Here is a 21,861-nt window from a genome sequence, read left to right as displayed (position 1 = left end):
ATTTGGTTATTGCCTTACTGGTTGTTGAATATTTTAAATATCCCTCCCCTGGAGGAGTGTCACAAAAGAAGTATAGAGGAAAGTCTGCAGACCTTTGGACATCCTATGACTCCCTGGACCCTCATTTCTATATATGATGATGGGGGAGAGAATTCTCCAGGATTATTTTCCTGATGGAAAATGCTCCATGTTTCTTGCTTTTCTCTTAGTGGATAGCAGTTACCCTCTTATCTATTGGGGATATGTTCCAAGACCCTCAGTGGATGCCTGAAACCATGAATAGTACCAAAACCTACACATGCTATGTTTTTTTCCTATATGTACACACGTATGATAAAGTTTAATTTATAAATTAGCCACAGCAAGAGACTAACAATATAATAATAAAATTGAACAATTATAATAATATACTGTAAGAAAAGTAATGTGAATGTGATCTCTCTCTTTCAGAATATCTTATTGTACTGTCCTCACCCTTGGGGTAATGTGAGATGATAAAGTGCCTATGTGATGAGAGGAAGTGAGATGAATGACATAGGCATTGGGATGTAGAATTAGTCTACTACTGACCTTCTGGATTTGTCAGAAGGAGGAAACTCTGCTTCCAGACTGTGGCTGACCATGGGTAACTGAAACTGCAGAAAATGAAACTGGATTAGGGGGAGACGATTGCATAATGCACACAGCAAAGTGCACATCCTGAAGTACACAGCTCATGGAAGTTTTACTTATGTGATCCATGTGTCCACCCCCAGATGAAGGTATAGAACATTTCCTGCCTCCCAGCTGGCTTCCTTAGGCCTTCTTTCCATCAATTATCCCCATGTAACCACATTCTGACATCTATCACTAGAAATTAGTTTTGCCCGTGTCAAAGCTTTGCCCAAGTGAAAGCACAGAGTATATATGCTTGGGAGTCTGGCTTCTTTTGCTCAACATGAAAAATATCCTTCTTTGGGGAGGGGGTTTATATAAGTGGCCATTGTCTAATTTGTTGTTGGATTTTTAGCTCATTAATTTTCTTTTTCTTAAACTTTTTATTTAAATTCCAGTTAACATACAGTGTGATATTAGTTTTAGGTGTACAATATAGTGATTCAACACCTCCTTACAACACCTCGTGCTCATCACAAGTATCAACCTTTCTTTTTTTGTTGTTGCATTTTTTAACTTTTAAAAGCTGTAGCAGAAAACATATAAAATTTGCCGCTGTAACCATTTTTAAGTGTAAAATTCAGGGGAGTTGATTACATTCACAATGTTCTACCACCATTACCACTATCTAGTTCCAAAATTTTCATTCTCTCAAGCAGAAGGGCACCCATTAGGGAATAACTGTTCCTCTTTCCCCCAAGTCCCTAGTGATCTCCAACCTACATTGTGTCTCCATGAATTTGCCTATTCTAGATATTTCCTAAAGGTGGAGTCATACAAAATCTGTCCTTTTGTATTTGGCTTATTTTACTTACCATAATATTTTCAAGGTTCATCTATAGTGTAGCACGTATAGCATTTCACTCCTTTTATGGCTGAATAGCATTCCGTTACATGTATATATCACATTTTGTTTATCCACTTGTCTGTTGATGGACACTTGGTTTGTTTTCACCTTTTGGTTATAATGAATAATGCTGTTATGAATATTGGCATACAAATATCTGGGTCCCTGTTTTCAGTTCTTTTGAGTATATATGTAGGAGTGGAGTTGCTGGCTCATACAGTAAGTTTACATTGAGCTTTTTGAGGACCACAAAACTGTTATCCACAGCAAGTCCTCTGCCTATTTTCTAATTGGGTTGTCTTTTTGTTGTTGAGTGGTACTAGGTACTTTTTTAAAACACATATGCTGAGTATCATACTCTTATCAGATATACGACTTGCAAATATTTTCCCCATCTTGTGGGTTGTCTTTTCACTGTCTTGATAGATAGTGCCCTTTGATGCACAATGGTTTGTAATTTTTACGAAGTCTGATTTATCTATTTTTTCTTTGTTGCCTCTGCTTTTGGTGTCATATGTAAGAAACCATTGCTATATCCAAGGTTATGCAGATCTGCCCCTGTGTTTTCTGCTGAGAGATTTACAGTTTTAGCTCTTAAATTCAGGTCTTTAGTCCATTTTGGGGTTAATTTTTGTATACTGTATAAGGTAAGAGTTTGACTTCATTCTTTTGCATGTGTCTTCCTAGTTTTCCCAGCACCATTTATTGAAGAGACTATACTTCTCTCTCTGAATGATCTCGGCACACTTGTCCAAAATCGATTAACCATAGCTGTGAGGGCTTAGTTTGGGCTCTCGATTTTATTCCATTGGTCTATATAGACTGTTTTGAGTATTCTAGTTTTGTAGTAGAAAGTTTTGAAGAAAGCGAGTTCTCCAACTTTGTTCTTCTTTTTCAAGGTTGTTTTGTCTCTTAACCCAAGGTTGTTTGGGTCCCTTAACCCAAAATTCCAGATGCATTTTAGGATGGGTTTTCCTATTACTGCAAAAAACACTATTGGGATTTTGATAGGGATTGTATTGAATCATTATCTTGCTTTGGGTTGTACTGTCATCTTAATATGAAGTCTTCAGATCCGTGAACATAATACATATTTCCATTTATTTAGGTCTTAACCTTCTTTTTTAGTTTAGTAATTTAAGGTGATTTCATCCAAAGTATCATTTTAGCAGCATCCCACAATTTTTTTATGTTTTTACATTTATTTTAATTTATATTTTCTTTCTTAACCTATGAATTTGTATTTTATTTCCAAATAAATGATTTCAAGTATGATTTTATATTTGTTATTATTTTTTAAGTGACATCAATTTATTATTTAAAAATTTTTTTATTTTAGAAAGAGGGAGAGCGCACCCATGAGCGGGGAAAAGGAGCAAAAGGAGAGGGAGAGAGAATCCCAAGTTCCAAGTGCGGTTTAGTCCCGGGACTCTGGGATCATGACCTTAGCTGAAATCAGGAGTTGGATGCTCAACTGACTGAACCACCCAAGTGCCCCTGATTTTATTATTGATATTTAACTTAACTGCATTCTGATCAGGGATGTGGGTTAAATTACATCAACTCAGATATGTTAAAACTTGCTTTATGAATTTGCAAATATAATGTTCTACATATTTTGAGAAGAATGTGTTTTCTGTGATGTTGGATGCAAAATTTTACATATATACATTAGATCAGGCTTTAAATTCTTTGTCTTCACTGCTTTTTTTGTCTGTTTGATTTGTTAATGAGAGCTGTATTAAAATCTTTTCATTAGGATAGAATTTTAATCAACTTCTCTTTGTAGGCCTATCAATTTTTCCTTTTATATTTTAACCAATGTCGTTAGTGCATACAAGGTCAGAATTGTATATCTCTATCTAGTATGTATGTATGTGTGTGAATTGAACCTTTTATCATTTTGCATAATTATACCTTTAAAAATGTTCGCATTATCTCTAATGATATTTTTGTCTTTTTGTCAGTCTGTTCTGTCTGATATTAATACAGTTGCATCGTTTCTTTTGGTTAATACCTGCCTGGTACATCTTTCTTTATATTACTTTAATCAATATATTTACCCTCTTCTCTATTAAATAAAATAATTTAGTATTTCAGATAATTCCTTTTTGTTTATCTCTGCCAACTGGACTTTATTATTATTTTATACAACCCCCCTTTTAAAAGAATACCTACATATTTATAATTTCCTCTGCTTAACATTCTCACTTCTTTTTTAAAATTTTTTAATGTTTATTTTTATTTTGCGAGAGAGAGTGAGCAAGCAGGGGAGGGGCAGACAGACAGGGAGACACAGAATTCAAAGCAGGCTCCAGGCTCTGAGCTGTCAGCACAGAGCCTGATTCGGGGCTCGAACTCGCAAACTGCAAGATCATGACCTGAGCTGAAGTCAGACGCTTAACCGACTGAGCCATCCAGGCACCTCCCCCATCTCACTTCTAATATTCATTTTGGGAGTCATTTTATCTTAAATGCAACCTTTAGAATTTTCTTTAGTTATGGTCTGTTGATGATAAATTCTGACAGTTTTTGTTTGTCTGAAAATATATTTTTTTAATATTTTATTTTTAAGTAATCTCTACACCTAAAGTGGGGCTCGAACTCACAACCCTGAGATTAAGACTCACATCATCCACCAACGGAGCCAGCCAGGTATACCTCTTATTTATCTTATTTGGGGTCCACAGTTCTTCTTGAAATTGAAGATGTGTGTCTTTAAAAAATTCTGGAACATTTTCAGTCATTATCTGCTAAAATATTGTCTCTTTACCATCTTCTTATGGAAATCTGATGAGAAGCATGGTAGACCTTCTCACACTTTCCTCCATATAGTCAACTTTCTTCTCTTCCATGTTTTCTATTTCTTTACCTCTTTGTGCTGTACTCTCAGCATTTATTTAGAGCTATCTCTCATTTATTCAGAGTTATCTCTCTTTAGCTGGACTAATCAGTTTAACCAGTCCATAGAGTTTTTAATTGAAAGGGTTATATTCTACATTTCTGTAAGTTCTATCTGGTTCTTTTTCAAATTTCTTTTAAAAATAGTTTCTTGTACTTTGCTCATATTTCTAACTCCCTCTATTATTTCCAAAACACACTAAACATGCTTATTTTAGGTACCTAAACATATTTGTACATCACTAATCTTATTTACATAGATTCTGTATCTGAACATCCCAGTACATAAAGTTTCTGTAGATAAGATTCTGTTCTTTGTTTTTTCTGCTGTTTCTTAGTCATGGTGCGTTGTCTCCTCGTGGATTTTATTTTTGTTGGTGAGCTCATGGACACTGTGAATTTATCCGTAGAAATGCTGTGAGAACTGGGCTGAGGGTAGAGTTGTCTAGACTCCATGAAGTCCTGAAGGAATGACTGGTAATATTTTGTACAGATGCCAAAGGTTTCTGTTTTATAATTTCCAGGACCACTTTACAATTTCTCAGCTTAATGTTCTGTTGCTTTTGTTGTTCCAGTGCCTTTTTTTTTTTTTTTTTTCTGGGAAGTACTATGAACCAAGTATTGCTGCATATGTAATAGAATGCTACAGAGACAGTAATTAGTCCTTGCTGGGGGGAAGGATGCAGTAATAGTGTTTGGCAACCCTGTTATGGGTATTTGAGTAATCCTATTTGGAAATAAAATGGTTCTACTGGCAACAACGAGAGGAAAAACACCTAGAATCTCATTATCCTCACTCTTAAATAACATCTGCTCATTAGATTACTATATAGAACACATTTTACTTTTGTGTTGCAAAAGAGAGACACAGAGAGAATGAATGAGAGATTCCGTGAGTAATGAGTATAATTAAGGTATAGAATGTGACGAAATAAAAAGGATGCTATTTGTCTACTACTAGATATGGAGTGAAAGTTCCTACATGGAACAAAAACCAACTTGTGAGGATGCAAAAGCCACGGAATAGGTGGTTTCTGATTAGTTCATGCAACAAACACTAGCACCTAAGAATCAAGCTGACAAGGACCAAGTCTGTTTTATTCCCCATTGCATCCCTAGGGCCTACGATGTCCATACCAGACAATATTTGTTGAGTAAGTATCTCCTATATGCCAGGCACAGTATTAGGAGCATGACAGACATAATCCCTTACCCTCAGTCTTGTGAAAAAATACTACCTCCTCAAAGTAATAGAAGCTTGAGTGTGCAATCAAACAAATGAACATGAAAGATATTATCAAAGATAATGAAAACACTCAATCAGACTCTTTATAACGATTGCATGTGTAGCTTTCTCCGTTAACTGACTCTTACAGCAACTCTGTGAAGCAGGCAGGGCAAACATTACTACCCCCAGTTCACAGCTGAAATAATACTACCGCTCAGCACTTACTGAGGGATTCTTAATTGCCAGCACTGCTAAGTGCTTTACATTCATCGTCTCATTGATCCATCAGTAACCCTTATAAGGAGATACTGTTATTTCCTCCATTTCAGACTAGAAAATCAATGGAGTTAAAAAGAAGTCTAAGTAATTGTGCCCAGGGGTGCGCAATGATTAGCTAGTTGAATCAGGATTCATCTCAGGTGGTGAGACTCCAGGGCTCACACTGCACAGAAAAGGGAGCTGGACGGCAATAGCAAATGAAGGTGCTGGAACTAGTGGAACAGCACTCCAGCCAGGGTTAAGGGTTAACCTGCCTCAAGCTCATGCACTTCTTGCTTGCTGATTGAAGTCTCTTGATCTGTAGCGGAACTAACTTACGTTGAGATTGGCAGACCAATGGCCTTGAGAGGTGAAGGACGAAGCTTTCCCGGAAGATAGGGGCCTGATATTCGAAAACAGCTGCCACGATGCCAGCAAGTCTGTTCAGGGTCACGAGGGCATACAACTAACCGAGTGGGCACCTGCTTCTCCGGCACGTAATCCCCCTCCCTTTTCCCCAGGCCTTCCCCTTTAAAAACAAAACAAAACAAAACAAAACAAAACAAGAAACCCCTCCAGATTCACCTGGATGGGGAAGATGGTGTTTGAGACTTTAGCCCCCCATCTGCCCACACTCCCCACACTGCTGGCTTCATGAATAAAGCAACCTTTCCTTCCTACCACCACTTGTCTCTGAATGTGGACTTTCCAGCTTCAGGCAGCCATACACGAGTTCGGACCTGATTCTGTCCGGTGACACTAGCATCAAGCAGAGCAACTTTGTTTACTACCCAGATACTGAACAGATTTCCAAAGGTGAAGCTAATATATTCCCAGAGAGTTGGAAGATGAGAAGACGCATCTTTAAATGACTATGAAAATTATCCCACGGTAACAGAAACATGTTAAATACAATTTAACATTTGGGGACAGGAGCATGTTTTGCTGCTATTTCCTCTGGAAGCAATGTTTAATATTTACTACTCAGAAGTAGTAAGAGAACTTAACAAAGCCAAACACACAGCCTCATGCTATCCACACTTACATGGGCAACTGCCTGCCAGGCGCAACAGGATGGTAACTTCACCATCGCAAGTGGATCCAGGCAGAAGAATCAAATAACACAAGAGCTGGAAGGGATTCTCATAACCAGCTGGTGACTAGACAGGAGTACTCAGTCCTCAGTTTATGAAGGCAGTGAAGCTCAGGGATTTGCAAAATCTCCAAGAAAACATTCCATGCTAAAAGGCTTTCCCACTGTCAGCAATCAGTCTATCGCCTTCCTTCCCTTTCCACTCTTTTTCTATTGCTATTGATGAGGGAAACAAAGGCAAGAGAAATGTAGCTTAAATTAAATCTCCTTACAGCTTTCAGCCCACTGATAGCCACCTGAAACAGGCAGGGTGTGACCTTCCTCAAGGAACTCCTGGCAGCCTTAGTGCCTAGTGTTTATGTTGTATTAAAGACTAACCTTATCTTAACAGCAGCTAGCCCTTCAAGGCCCTGAAAGCCCTGCTTCCAAAATTCCTTAGAAACTTAATTTATCTCTATCTCCCTCCCTCCACAAACTTTAAAAGTATATAATCAGTCACTCCCCACAATCCCAGTGCAGTTCTTTCTGCCCACGGGTCCTGTGCCCATGCTATAATAAAATCACCTTTCTGCACCAAAAACGTCTCAAGAATTCTTTCCTAGCCCTTTGCTCACGGACCCTACTTCAAATTTCATCACTATGTCTCCAGCTGCCTTCTTCCTTTCCTTCAACAAACCCTTTTTGAAAAATGGGCATGGCCCAGCCTACGGTAAATTTCAGTGGGAAGAAGATGCCTTCCCAACAGATTAAAACACTTTTAAACCAAAGACCTGATCCTTTTCTCTTGCCTCCCCCCCCCACCCCCCACCCCCCACCCCCCACCACGGTCCACCGCCCCAGGCATTGGAGAGTCGGGTGCGACGTGGGGGCTGGGCAGCGCGCTCCCGGGGGAAACCGGGGTGCGCCAGGGGGCGCCTGGGCCATCCGGCGCTAATCTGGCCAGTGCACAGCCAGGCGGTCTCCTAGCGACCCGAGTGGCTGGGAATACACACCACGAAGGCCCGGCTGTCGTCGCGGAGCCAGGGACATCATGGACGACCACAAGCGGCTGTGTGGGCCCGGGGCGCCAACCCGCGTGCCAGTGGGCAGGGACTGCGGGCCCCGGTAAGCGCGCCCCGCCCAGGCGAGGCGCACCCCACTGGTGCCGCGAGGGGGCGCCTGCACCCCGTGCTTGCTGGGGGTAGGGGCGGCGGTGGCGGGGGGCGGGGCGGCAAATGGCCAAGGAGGGCTCTGCTGGGCGTGCTGCTCGTCTTTTCTCCACAAGGTCCTCCGCACCTAAATGATTATCATGTGAGATAATAAATGCTTGATGCTCCTGTCGCAAAGCACACTTTTTTTCTGTTTTGCTCCCAACCTCCCAGGGGATGTAGATTAACATGGCCATTCCGGATGGGAAACTGATGGCCACAGAGTCCTCTGCGGAGACCGGCTTAGCTTACCACCCACCCTTCTGCGGGTTAGCCAATTGGATCTGGAGCCTTTGGCCACCCACCTTGTGACTGAGCCTGTGCTTGGGGGCGGGGTGGGGGGGGGAGTGCCTCACATACTGGGGCGGTCTGCTGCCATTTTGAATGGATGGTGTCACAGCCACAGGGCAGGAACCCAAGACTTTTTGACTTTGCGGATTCCTTGAGCTATTTATGAGACTGGAATTCGGCTCTCTCGGAGGCAGCCCGGTATGGTAGTTGATTCCAAAGTCTAGAATCAGAAAGGCTGGAGTCGAAGGTCAGTTCTCTTCTTGTTTGCCTAGCGACCTTAGACAACTTAGTTGCTCCTTCTGGGCTCAGTTTGCTTAACTGTAAAATGGGAACAACAAAATGAATCACCTTTATATGATCGTCGTGAGGATTAACTGCTATGCCACATGTAAAGCAGTTACTGACATAGAGTGTGTACCGTATGCATTTTAGCAATTATCAACCCTTTGGGAATCTTTTTTCCCACATTTTCAAAGTTTTTGTACTGAAATAATTATAGACGCACAAGAAGTTGCAAAAGTAGCACAGAGGTCCCATGCACCCCTCCCCCAGCTGCTTCCAGGGGTGCCATCTTACACAACTGTATTTCATTACCAAAGCAGGAAACGGGCATTGGCACAATATATTAGGCTATAGGCCTTACTTGGATTTCATCAGCTTTTGCTTGCAGTTGTGTGTGTACTTCTATAAAATTTTGTCATATGTATTCACCAAGATACAAAAGTATTTCCTCACCACGAGGGAACTACTTCTTGCAACCCCCTTATCAGCACTCCTTTTCCCACCCCCAACCTTTAGCAACCACAATTGTTCTTCATTTCTGTAACTCTGTTCTTTTGAGGATGTTAGACAAGTAGAGTAATACAGTGTAACACCTTTTGAGATGGGCTTTTTTTCCGTCAGCATAAGGCTGCTAACAGGACACTGTGTATCAGCGGGTTGTTCATTTTTATTGCTCGTATGGTTGTATGACTGTTTATTTGTTACACCTATTGAAGGAGATTCAGGTGCTTCTAGCTTTTGGCTGTTGCTATCAACATTTGTGTTCAGGTTTTTGTACAAACATAAATTGTCATTTCTTTAGGATAAATGCCCAATACTCTTTTGCAATTTTTTTAATATTTTATTTTTGAGAGAGAAAGAGAGCAAGCAGGGTGTGTGGGGGGGACTGGGGGAGGGCAGAGAGAGAGACACACACAGAATCCGAAGCAGGATCCAGGCTCTGACGTGTCAGCACAGAGCCCAACGCGGGGCTCGAACTCACAGACCGCAAGATCATGACCTGAGCCGAAAGTCCGATGCTTAACCAACTGAGCCACCCAGGCACCCCATCTCTTTTGCAGTTCTTAAAAGTGGAGATATCTATGGAGCATATGCTAGTAACTCTGAAAATAGTCAATGTTTAGGGAAAAAAAATGTTTTCAGTTTTACTTTCTGGGTCAAGTTTTTTTCATAAACTTAACAAAATGCAGAGCCACGTTTCTTAGCTACAAGAGGCAAAACAGAGTGGTAGGAAGCTCTCATGCTGCACTGGTTTCCTGTTAGCCTCTCAGAACTCAGTTTCTTCATTTAGAAGGGAGGAGGTAGCCTGGATTTCCTTCAGGTTCTGCCAGATCTGACATGCTATGAGGTTTGAGCTGGCTGCCATACTATCCCCGTTTGGAGTTGTAGAACTGTTCTTTAGCAAAAATACCAGGCATCAGATTTGATTGTGTGAAGCGCTTGGATGTTTGAGTTAGTTGTAAATGTATGGAACATAAACTCTGTAAAGATATCTAATATTAAGAAAGTTACTTGCTAGTAGGTCATGCTGAATGGGTCAGCAAGTTGCAAGGTTCTATGTAATTTCAACACCCCCACCACTTAGCTATTTGAGAATGATTTATTCGTTTCCAAGAGCAACTTTTCGTAGCCTTTCATTCTAGATCTGCACAGTAGAACTGGTTTAAGCCCAAACGCACGCACACGCAGCAAGCAAGAAGTTTCTAGGACTCACAAGAAAAGAAGAGGGCTCAAGTTGGAACCTCCTTTTTTTTGAGAGATAGAGGCTAGCATAAGCCTGGGAGGAGCAGAGGGAGACAATGGAGAGAGAGAATCTCAAGGAGGCTGCACACTCAGTGCAGAGCATGACCTGGGCTTGATCCCACAACCGCAAGATCATGACCTGAGCCGGAAATCAAGAGGCAGATGTGTAACAGAGTGAGCCATCTGGTGCCCCGAGCTGAATGCTCTTAAAAATGCTTTGGGCCCGTAAGGATGAGTGTAAAAGGAGTAGATTAGGTGTAATGAGCCATTACAGATGAAAGGGGTCTGGAGGTGGAAGAGGCTTCAGAGAAAGACAGCAATAATATAGAAGTATCTGACTAGGGCAGGGTAATGTATTAAGATAATGAGTGACCTGTCTGTAAGTCCTGACTTAGGCAATGTCTGGGAGTGTTAGATTGTCCAGGAACTGGTCTCATTTTTCTTCCGTCAACCTCTTCCATCTCATCTTTATGTCCTAACAGCTCAGTGCAAACAGGGACCTGGTGGGTAAGGAGATTGACTGAAACAGACTGGGTATAATAAAGCAGTAGGGAGAGACTGTGAATAAGAGGGTGTAGGACTCATCTATAGAAGGTACCCCTGTGCCAATTGCAGCTCCATGGAAAAGTGGACCCAGTGTCCCCAGAAGAGCCTGATTTTTATTCTAGATTATTCATGTGAACTTTTTTTATATGTCAGAAGCTCTAGCGATGTGGCTAAACACCTTTCTCTGGAGTCACACTACCTGGATTAAAATCCCACCTCTAGGACTTATTACCTGTGGGATCTTTCACAAGTGTTTGTTTTGTTTTTAAACTTCTTTGTGCCGCAGTTTCCTTAATATGTGGAAATAGTACATGGTACCCACTTCATTGGATTGTTATGAGATTTAAGTAAGTTAATACATGTAAAGCACTAGAACATGCCTGTTAGAGAAAAGTCCTTGATGTGTGTTAACCATTATAATTTTTATTCAAACAGAAAAGGGACCAAATGACAGGTTTGTAGGCCCCCCATGCAGCCCATGGACTGCCAATTTGCAACCTTTGACCCTCTGAGTTTAGGAGGTTAACTGAGGCCCACAGAGATTCAATGATGTGCCAAGGTCATTCGGCTAGTTAGTTGTCACTGGGGTCCAGGTTCTTGCCACTGTGGCACTGTGGTCCTTTAAAGGACAAGAAAAAGTCGCCAGAGTAGCTGCAGCTTGTAAGTGTCCTTCACAAGGAGAGTGGATAGATGAACCATGGTGGCAGCAGGTTGGTAATAAAGAATTAGATTTACATGGACGGGCCTTTATAATATGGTGCCTGGCAAACGAGTAAGAAACAGAATAGTACCATTTATGTAAATTAAGAATACATGCATGTAAAAAGACAACACAGATATCATAAGGAACATACAAGCAAAAGGGTTTGTTTTATTATTTATTTATTTAAAAAATATGTTTAAATGTTTAATTTCGAGAGACAGAGACAGAGTGCAAGCAGGGGAGGGGCAGAGAGAAAGGGAGATACAGAATCCGAAACAGGCTCCAGGCTCCGAGCTGTCAGCATAGAGCCCAATGCGGGGCTCCAACCACGAACCATGAGATCATGACCTAAGCCAAAGTCAGACGTTTAACCAACTGAGCCACCCACGTTCCCCAAAAGGGTTTGTCTTAAATCTGTGAGAGTGGTTTGCCTGTGCAGAGAGAGCAATGAGAATGGGATGTGGGATAACACAGACTCAAGGAAACAGGGGAGGAGCCTTGCACAGACCAGTGATAATGTGCCCTGAGGCAGGAGTCTGCTTTGTTGGACCCTCTCCACAGAACCCTTCCTCCCCTATCTCACCTCCTCAAGAAAGGTGGAGGCCGGGGGCACCTGGGTGGCTCGGTTGGTTGTGCCTGACTTTGGCTCAGGTCATGATCTCACAATTCATGAGTTTGATGAGCCCTGCATGGGGCTCGCTGCTGTCAGTGTAGAGCCTGCTTCAGATCTTCCTGTGTCCTTCTCTCTCTGTCTCTCCCCTGTTCACACGCTCTCTCTCAAAAATGAATAAACATTAAAAAAAAAAAAAGAAAAAAGAAATAAAAGAAAGGTGGAGGTCAGCCTCCTTCCAACCTGTGTCCAACCTCTGTTCCCACCCCTATCCCTGTGGTGTGTTTTCATCCAGGTACAAAGAGAATCTACCTTCCAAGTGTTACAGAAAGCACAAGCACAGGCCAACGTGCCCCACCTCCCTGAACAGCCTGCGATGGATATTTGTGAAGAAGGGACTGGATGATTTCAGGAAAGGCTGCCCACCTTGTGAGGGTCTGATCACTCGGGGTCCTCAGGAGGCCTTTCTCCCCCAGATTCATCCCACAGCTCCTCGACCTGCCCCAAAGAAGAGGCAGCACAGGCGGCCCAAGGAAGCAGCCTCGTTTTCCAAGCTCTCGCCAGCCCAGCAGGCACAGAAGGCCTTCCTGGAGGATGTTCAAGCCCAGCTGACCCCGCACCCCTTGGCTCTCTACCCGAATCTGGGGGAAGACATGCCTGTTGAGGTGACCTCCTGACCTAGGGGTGTGGGAGGGCCTTGAAAATAATTCTCCTTAGTTGCCTGGGAGTTCTCTCAAGGGGGTGACATGTTTATGTAGGGAAGAGGACGATGAACACCCCCGGGGGTGAGAGTTTTCCTGGGTTTTCCTGGGAGCCCTCCTTTCTCTGCTCCCAGCAACATACTCACCACTCCCTTTGGTTCCTGTGAGGCCAACTTATGCTTCCCGTGAAGCCAACCAGAAACATTTGACTTCTTTTCCCTTAACGTTCTACCAGCCTACTTTTGCTTGGGATATTTTGGAGGGAGAAACCAAGGGGGGAATTGTCCAGTCTTGCTTCTGTGACTCTAGCCTGGGGTTGAGGGGGCAGCTCCATTATGTCACCAGTGTCCTGGGCTGCTTTTGATTCCAAGCTCCACAATCCTTAACGTATGTCTCTTGTTCCTGGATCTCAGGATGGCTTCCACACCTCCAGGCATCAAGTCTGCCTTTCAAACAAGAAGGGGGAATGGGGCAAAGGTTAACTGGACAAATAATAACTTTCCTAGTAAACATCTCATTCATCTGACCACTTCTAGCTTCTGGGGAGTCTAGAAAATTGAGTTTCTTGGTTGGCGCATTGCAGTGTTGAACAAAACCTAGAACACGGTTCTGTTAGATTTCAGAAAAAAGGCAGAATGGATATCGGGCAGGGAACTAGCAGTGCCTGCTACCCCACCCCCACCCGTGGAGTCTGTTCCCTAAGTCAGTCAGCATGGCAGTTGTTCAGAAAAGTAAACTGAGTCTGGGTGGCTCAGTCAGTTGAGCGTTGGACTCGATTTTGGCTTAGGTCATGATCCCAGGGTCCAGCAATTAAGCCGGGCCTCCACTCTGGGTGTAGAACCTGCATGAGGTTCTCTTTCTCTCTCTCAAAATATAATGAAAGAAAGAAAGAAAGAAAGAAAGAAAGAAAGAAAGAAAGAAAAAAAAAAAAGAAAGAAAGAAAAGAAGGAAAACTTCTCTGCTAAGCCCTCTGATGGCCCTTTCTTAAAGTCCTTGCTATGGTCCAAAAGGCCCTGCATAGCCTGCTGTCTGCCCCACCCTTGCTCTGTTCCTCCTCCAACCTCACCACCTACTCCTCTGCTCTCACCCTGCTCCAGCCACTCTGGCCTCCTGGCTGTTCTGTGAACATAGCCAGCATGCTGGTTCAGATCTCTCTTCCGTGCCCGGGACACCTGCCCCCACATATCTGTCTGGCTCACTCCTTCGCTTCCCTCAGATCTTTGCTCACGTGTTTCATGAAATAACACTTCCTATACTCTCATTCTCTATCCCTTACTGTGATCTGTTTTTCATCACAGCACTTGTCACCACTGGGCTCCTCACTGGAATAAAATCTCTGCAAGGGCAGGGACTTTATTCCACCAATACCTGGCGTTCAGTCAATATTTGTGCATAATGAATGAGCGAATGGATAAACAAATGTCAGGGAAGTTTACAGAAAGGACAACTAGAATTTCTCATCAATTGTTTTCCACTTGGGGCTTTTCTCCACTGTCTCCTGCAGGCCAGAGCTTTGGAGCCTGTGACAAACAGATAATTCCCACATCCTTGCAGACGGTGCGTAGGATTGTGGCCCCTATTTCCATGTCTGACCTCCCCAACTGGGTGTGTTGGCTTCTTTCTGAGGCAGGATCTCTTCCTGCGGTATTATGACGGCCACGAGCAGCTCTAGATTGAAATGCTACCAAGAACACCTCTTTTTATATACGTGCTTCCAGCAAAATCCCATAGCGCAGTTCCCGTGAGTAAACTTTGGATTATGTGCCTGTTCCTAAACCGGTCACTGTGGTCTTGCTTGACCTGACCTGCCTGTGGAGTGAGGCTGGGGTCCAAAGAAAAATCTAGATACTGTTATGTATAGGAGGAAGAATCGACGCCCGGCCATCAAAAACTACAGAAGCCCTCTAGAGGCACTGCCTAATGTCTAGGCGGTGGATGCTTACCCCAGTGCCCGGCACGGTTCCTGCGCAGAAACTGATGAAGGGCATAACCGGCTGGAAAAGCAAAGCAGAGGGGCATGCTGTTGGTCTGGTCCATTTTAGAATCAAGGAGCCTTATTTTTCAGCACATTTTTCTTCTCTTCAAGGCTGTTTTCTGTTTGTAGCTCTTATTAAATGTGCTGGAAGTGCTGGATCCCGTCAGGAAACTGGAGGACACCTGGGCTTATTGTCAGGGCATCAGGAAAAGAACAAAGGAACCGACAAAACTTTTAAAAAAACATTCTACTGAAATCCACCCGGGACTGTAAGTATTGTCCTTACCCCCTCGCTCTTTCCTGTCACCTGATGAAACCTTCGAGGACTGACCTTCTCAAAGCCCCTCATCTTTGGAATAATTGTGAGAAGCAAAATAACTAAGTTCCCAAAGAGAAAGGAGAGGAGCCTTGGGTCCTCTTCTTAGTGTTTACTTCATAAATGGATGTGAATTATCCAGCAATACAACATGGGTGTGTGTATATGACTGTAGGAGAGCTGTTCGGGAAGGGGAAAACTGCAGAAAACCGGATTCATTGGCTCACAGTGGCTCTTTGAATCATCTATGGCAAAAGCCCTTTTGTTCAATACGATTGGGACTAGTAGTTTGTAGGGCAGGAAAAAAAAAACTAAAAAAACTAAAAACTTCTTAAAAAAGATGATGCTTAAGTACTTTCAACACATTCTCTTTGACCCTCAAACATACCTGTACATTCACTTGTTTAATTTTCACAGCAACCTTCCTTTGTATCACACTCTTCTATTCCCAGGTCATGTAATATTTAACCTAAAATGTTAATGCCATGGTAAATATGCTTGACAAAAATAGATTTGGGATATCAATTCACCTTGTGACTTTAAATGATATCACTGGTGGGCCCTCGGGAGTGTGGGAGAACTGGAGAGCAGCCTACCCACAGACCCTAGACCACTCACAGAGAACCCAGGCCCATGGCCACGAAGAGCTTTTATTAAATTATACATGTTTGCTAAAGTGACATACAAGGTGACAGGAGCCCCACCATTCTGGCTGCTGAGTGTACCCCCTGGTAAAACCGGGGAGACTGGGCACACTCTGTCTTTCTTCCACTAGGAAGCGAGATGGCCCATGGGAAACGCAGCTCCCTTTCCTGAAGGGAGCCCCACCCTGGCCCGTCCCTGCTGGGGTCCCCATGGGACAGTCCACCTGTTACTGGATTTCACTCACAAGTCCTTTTGAACCTAGATCCATGTGCTCCAACATGGCCACTGTCAGTAGTAAAGGTCATATTTTAGCTTCCATCTTTGCCCTTTGTATTATTTTGCTCAGAACCTGGCTGAGGAAGAGAGAGGAGTGTTCTAAGTAGGGCTCCCCTTGGAGACTTTAACAGTGTGGGTTGGTGTGGCCCTAGGAGCATCTTTGAGTTAATGGATCTTCAGTGAATTATTAGCTGGTTTTCTTTATGCAAAATAACAACAACAACAACAAACCACAGTACTACTGAGCACCTAGGGACAATGCTATGTTCTGAGGACCTAGTGGTGATCAGGCTAGGACCCTGTCCTCACAGTGATTGCAGTGTGCTGTGGAAGGGAGCACGAGTACAGACAGAAGGTATGAATCTTAGTTCACAAAGCCATGTGTTTACAAAAAACCACTTCCCTTTTTCTATTTATATCATCTCATCCCACTGAGTAGCAAACTTTCAATCATGGTCGTTACTTACACTATAAGAAAGTGGGATAGGTCCCCAATAATCGCAGGATGGGTCTTTAACTTCTTTCTGGTCTTTGGGACTCATTCTTCTGTCTATTCTTGCCATTTGTGGTACACTCTGTCCACCCACCCGTGTCTTCCTGCGTCACCTGTCACATCTAGCATGACTGCTGCAACGAGCTTGGGGTTCTGCACAGTGCGGGCTGTGCCTTTAACTGCAGGCAGTTTCCCTGGTCAACCCTGAAGAAATCTCCAGGGCAAGAAATGAAAAACAAATGGGTAATCTACTTGAAAAGAGAGAAGGTAAAAGTACAGAGGAAATGAACAAAACTAATATCTTAATAAATTATCATCATAAAATGAATGTATAAGTATGTAATGGCAAGTTTTTCTGTCAGCATACTCTTAGCATATTCTGTTAGCATATTCTTGTACAGTGGCTGCTGTACAAAGTAACACGAATTGAGGGTGCCTGGGTGGCTCAGTCGGTTACGTGTCCAACTCTTGATTTCAGCTCAGGTCATGATCCCAGGGTCGTGGGATCCTCTCTGAGCATGGAGCCTGCTTAAGATTCTCTCTCTCTCTCTCTCTCTCTCTCTCTCTCTCTCTCCCTCTGCCCCTCTCCCACTTGTGCTCTTTCTCTCTAAAAATATCCCCTCCCCCCCAAAAAAACCTCAAAGTGACACAAATTTAGTGGTTTAAAGCAACAGAAATTTATTATCTCACAGTTTGGGGGGCCAGAAATCCAAAATCAGTATTACTGTGCTGAAATCAAAGTATCAGCAGGCCATGTTCCTTCCAGAGGCTCTAGGGGAGAATCCATTCCTTGCTTCTTCAAGCTTCTGGTGGCTATTGGTATTCCATGGCCGTGGCCACATCACTCCAGTCTTCAAGGTCAACATCTTCAAGTCTCTCTCTGCTCTGTCTTCACATCCCCTTCTCCTCTGTGTGTGTGTGTCAAACCTCCCTCTGCCTTCCTCTTACAAGGACACTAGTGATGGCATTTAGGGCCCACCCAGGTAATCCAGGATAATCTTACCATCTCAAGCTCCTTAAATTAGTTGTATCTATATAGATGGTTTCTCCAAGTAAAGTACAACAATTAGTACCTGATCTCTTTCAGGGCCGTTATCAGCCTACCATAGCATGAGTTAATATCTCCCATTTCAAAACAACTCTCATTGAGCACAGACTCTCCTTTCCCTTACAGCAAACTCTTTGAAAAAGGTGCTCATACTTACTTCCTCTTCTTTCTTTAACTCATCAGCACTGCAACGGGTCTGCCCTTGGTCAAGGTCACCATTGACCTCTGTGTCACCTCATCACTTCTCTGTGATCATCATGCTTGATGTGTCAGTAGCAGTTGACAAAATTGATGATGTCCTCTTTCTTGAAAGAGTTTTTTTCACTTAGCCTCTTGAATACACCCTTTCTTGTTTCTCCTCCTACTTCAGTGACCCTCTCCCCAACCTTGTTTTGCTGGTCCCTTCTCATCTTCCTTTTAATATTAAATGCATCAGTCTCTGACATCTTTTCTGTATGTTTACTCACACCTAAGTGACCTCATCCAATCCCTCTTTATATGGATGTTCAACATTTGCCCTTGGGTGTGTAATTGGCATCTCAAACTCAATGAGTCAAAACCGAACTCTTGATTTCTTCCCCAGAACTACTCACCCTTCCATCTTCTCCTGATCAGTAAATGGCAATGCCCTTCTTCCAGTTACTTTTGAAACAATAGTTGCGACCTGCCAACAAACCCTCATGGCTTTCCTTTTGAAATATATCTGGACTCTCAGCTACAGTACTACTGTCACTGTATTCCAAGATACCATCAGCTCTTGCCTGGATGATTGAAATAGTTTCTAGCTAGTCTCATGGCTTCCGGAGTTACCCCCACTCCCTGCCCCAGTCTATTTTTCACACAATAGGTAAAATGATTCTTTCAGCATCATTCCTGTGCTCAAACTTCTCCAGTTAAGGTACAGCATAGGGAATGGAGTCAATGGTATTGTAATAGCATTGCACGGTGACAGCTGAGGTGAACACAGCATAACATACAGACATGTCAAATCACCGTGTTGTGTACTTGAAACTAATAAGACATTGTGTATCAACTGTACTTCAATTTAAAAAAATTTACTGCAGGATATATGTGATGACAACAAATGCTATGTTTTTGTTTGCCTGATTAACAAAAATTCTCCAGTTGCTTACTCGTTCAGATTAAAACCCAGAGTCCTACAGTTGCCTCTAAGATCCCTATGATCAGGCCCCCTGTGACCTCTCAGGCCTCACTGTCTGCTACTCTGTCCTTTAATCCTGCCCCTCCAACCACACTGGCCTCTTTGCTGTTCCTCATCCACACTTAACACGCTCATTCCTTGGAGCCTTTGCACCCGCTTTTCTTTTCTGCCTGGTGTCTGCATAGTTTGATATCTGCATGGCTTGATTAATTTCTTCTTTTGGGTCTCTGTTCAACTATCACTTTGGTAGCAAGGATTTCTCTGTACAAATTAAAAGCCCCCGTCCTCACTCTCCATCACCTGGCATATGTTTACCTCTTTCCTATCTGTCTCTCCCTAATCAATTGCAAATTATGTGAGGACAGGGCCTAAGCTTTATTTACAGCTAAATTCTAATGCCTAGGACAGTGCCTAGTACATAGTTGGTGTTTAGTAAATACTTGTTGAATGAGTGGATGGATGAATTAATATTTAGGTGCTGTGAAAAGAAGGTACATGTTGCCAGGAATGAAATGTGGGTTCTGGGGAAAGCCTATGTGAATGCTTTCCTGAGGAAGGGACATGTGTGTTGAAACATAAGGGGGGGGGATGAGGAAATGCAGAAGGCGTTGCAGTCAGATGGTACGTGTACAAAGGGTCCGTGGCTGAAGGCAGCATGATGAATTCATGCAACTGAGAGAAGGCCACTACGGCTGGAGCTCAGAGAGTGAGGGAGGATGGCACAATTCCAGAAGAATCTGGAGATACAGGCAAGGACCAGGCCATGAAGAGCCTTGGAAACTGAGTTAAGACTTAGGTCTTCATTGGAAGAGTCACAAGAAGCTACTGAACACAAAAACTTGTACCTGAATGTTCAGAGCAGCACCATGCCCAATAGCCCAAAGGGGCAGCAACTCGGGTGCCCATCAACTGATGATAGATAAACAAAATGTGGTCTAACAATGGAATCTTAGCCATAAAAAGGGATAAAGTCCTGATACATGTCATAGCATGTACACACCTTGAAATGTTATGCTAAGTGAAAGAAACCAGACACAAAATACCATATAGTATAAGGTTCTATTCAGATAAATTGTCCAGAATAGGCAAACCCTTAGAGGTGGAATGTAGATTTCTGGTTTTCAGGAGCAGAGAGAATGGGGGAAATGAAGAATGACTGTCAATGCTTACAAGCTTCTTTCTGGGGTGATGAAGATGTTCCAGAATGAGATCATGGTATCGGTGGCATAACTTTGTAAATATATGAAAGCCACTGAATTGTATATTTTGAAATGGTAAGTATTATGGTATGGGAATTATAACTCAATTTAAAAAAAGAAGCTATCGAGAGGTTTAATTGAGGGTGAAGGGTAGCAGCATTTGATACGGCCAGATTTATATTTTGAAATGACTATTTTAGCTGCAGTGCAGAGATGAATTAGCGGTTGGAGGTTCGGACCCCAAGAGAAGATCAGAGACACCAGTGAGGAGCACTGCAACAGTCCAGAGAAAGAGACAGAGTTAAAACCTACGAGATTTATTAATGGGCTGGATTTTAGGGACAAGAGAGAGAGAAGTCAAGGATATCTCCTGGCTTTGGCTGTCTCCATGCACAGTAATTTGGACTTTTACCTGGCACATGTCTTAATAAATGGCACTCATAGTTTCAAAAAATCAACTTATAATGGTAAAATGCTGCATACATTTTAATTATTATAACTAATCATGATATACTTGCCTTTATGATACTGATAATGAGGATGTGGTTTTTGGAAAATTAACGTAGACCTAGTGAGCTTGTGAGAGACTGTTTGAAATGCTTGCATTATCATCTTCTTCCCTCAAGATAGTGTTTGAAATCTATTTGGATTCATGGAGTCTCATGTTGCGATTCTTTGGTGATCTCACTGTCCTTAGTCCCAAGAAGACTCCTGGGTCGCATCCAGGTCAATGGCTTTTTAAAGAAAAGAAGCCAAGTGAAACAGATTTGCTACACCAAGATGGTCCTCTTCTTCATGAAAATGTACGCAAAGGAGTTAGTGACTTCTGCAACTGGGCTACTTCTTTTGTAAGTTAGTAGTAGGATTTACAACCTACTTTTATTTTTTTTTTAATTTTTTAATGTTTATTTTTGAGACAGAGAGAGACAGAGCATGAACGGGGGAGGGTCAGAGAGAGAGGGAGACACAGAATCCGAAACAGGCTCCAGGCTCCGAGCTGTCAGCGCAGAGCCTGACACAGGGCTCGACTCACGTACTGTGAGATCATGACTTGAGCCGAAGTCGGATGCTCAACCGACTGAGCCACCCAGGCGCCCATCAACCTACTGTTATTTTTTAAGTTTATTTATTTTGAGAGAGAGAGAGAGAGAGCGAGCAAGCTTGAGTCTGGGAGGGGCAGAAAGAGAAGGAGAGAGAATCCCAAGCAGGCTCTACACTGTCAGTCTGGAGCCCGATGCAGGGCTTGAACTCACCAACCCATGAGATCATGACCTGAGCCAAAATCGTGAGTCTGGTGCTTAACAGCCTGAGACACCCAGGCACCCACTTACAGCCTACTTTTTAAAAAATTTTTTTTCCAACGTTTTTTATTTATTTTTGGGACAGAGAGAGACAGAGCATGAACGGGGGAGGGGCAGAGAGAGAGGGAGACACAGAAGCGGAAACAGGCTCCAGGCTCCGAGCCATCAGCCCAGAGCCTGACGCGGGGCTCAAACTCACGGACCGCGAGATCGTGATCTGGCTGAAGTCGGACGCTCAACCGACTGAGCCACCCAGGCGCCCCCAGCCTACTTTTTAAAGTCAAGCTCACGGGACGTCTGGGTGGCTCAGTTAGTTAAGTGTCTGACTTCGGTTCAGGTCGTGATCTCACAGTTTGTGAGTTCAAGCACCACATCGGGCTCTGTGCTGACAGCTCAGAGCCT

General features: G+C 43.1%; 1 protein-coding gene across 1 annotated transcript in view; it reads left to right on the top strand.

Moving 5' to 3' along the window:
* Positions 1-7,972: 7,972 nt before the first annotated feature.
* FAM47E (family with sequence similarity 47 member E) overlaps positions 7,973-21,861 on the top strand; it is a 36,517-nt gene continuing 22,628 nt past the window's right edge. Inside the window, exons 1-4 of the mRNA XM_042982722.1 lie at positions 7,973-8,085; positions 12,639-13,008; positions 15,149-15,288; positions 20,856-21,006. Of these exons, the coding sequence (XP_042838656.1) occupies positions 8,012-8,085; positions 12,639-13,008; positions 15,149-15,288; positions 20,856-21,006 (735 nt within the window). The 5' untranslated portion in view covers positions 7,973-8,011. The remainder of the gene's footprint in view (positions 8,086-12,638; positions 13,009-15,148; positions 15,289-20,855; positions 21,007-21,861) is intronic.

Source organism: Panthera tigris, chromosome B1 (genome assembly GCF_018350195.1).
Source record: "Panthera tigris isolate Pti1 chromosome B1, P.tigris_Pti1_mat1.1, whole genome shotgun sequence".
NCBI classification, from domain to species: Eukaryota; Metazoa; Chordata; class Mammalia; order Carnivora; family Felidae; genus Panthera; species Panthera tigris.
The sequence above is the reverse complement of the archived record's forward strand: the minus strand, read 5'-3'. Positions and strand labels throughout refer to the sequence as shown.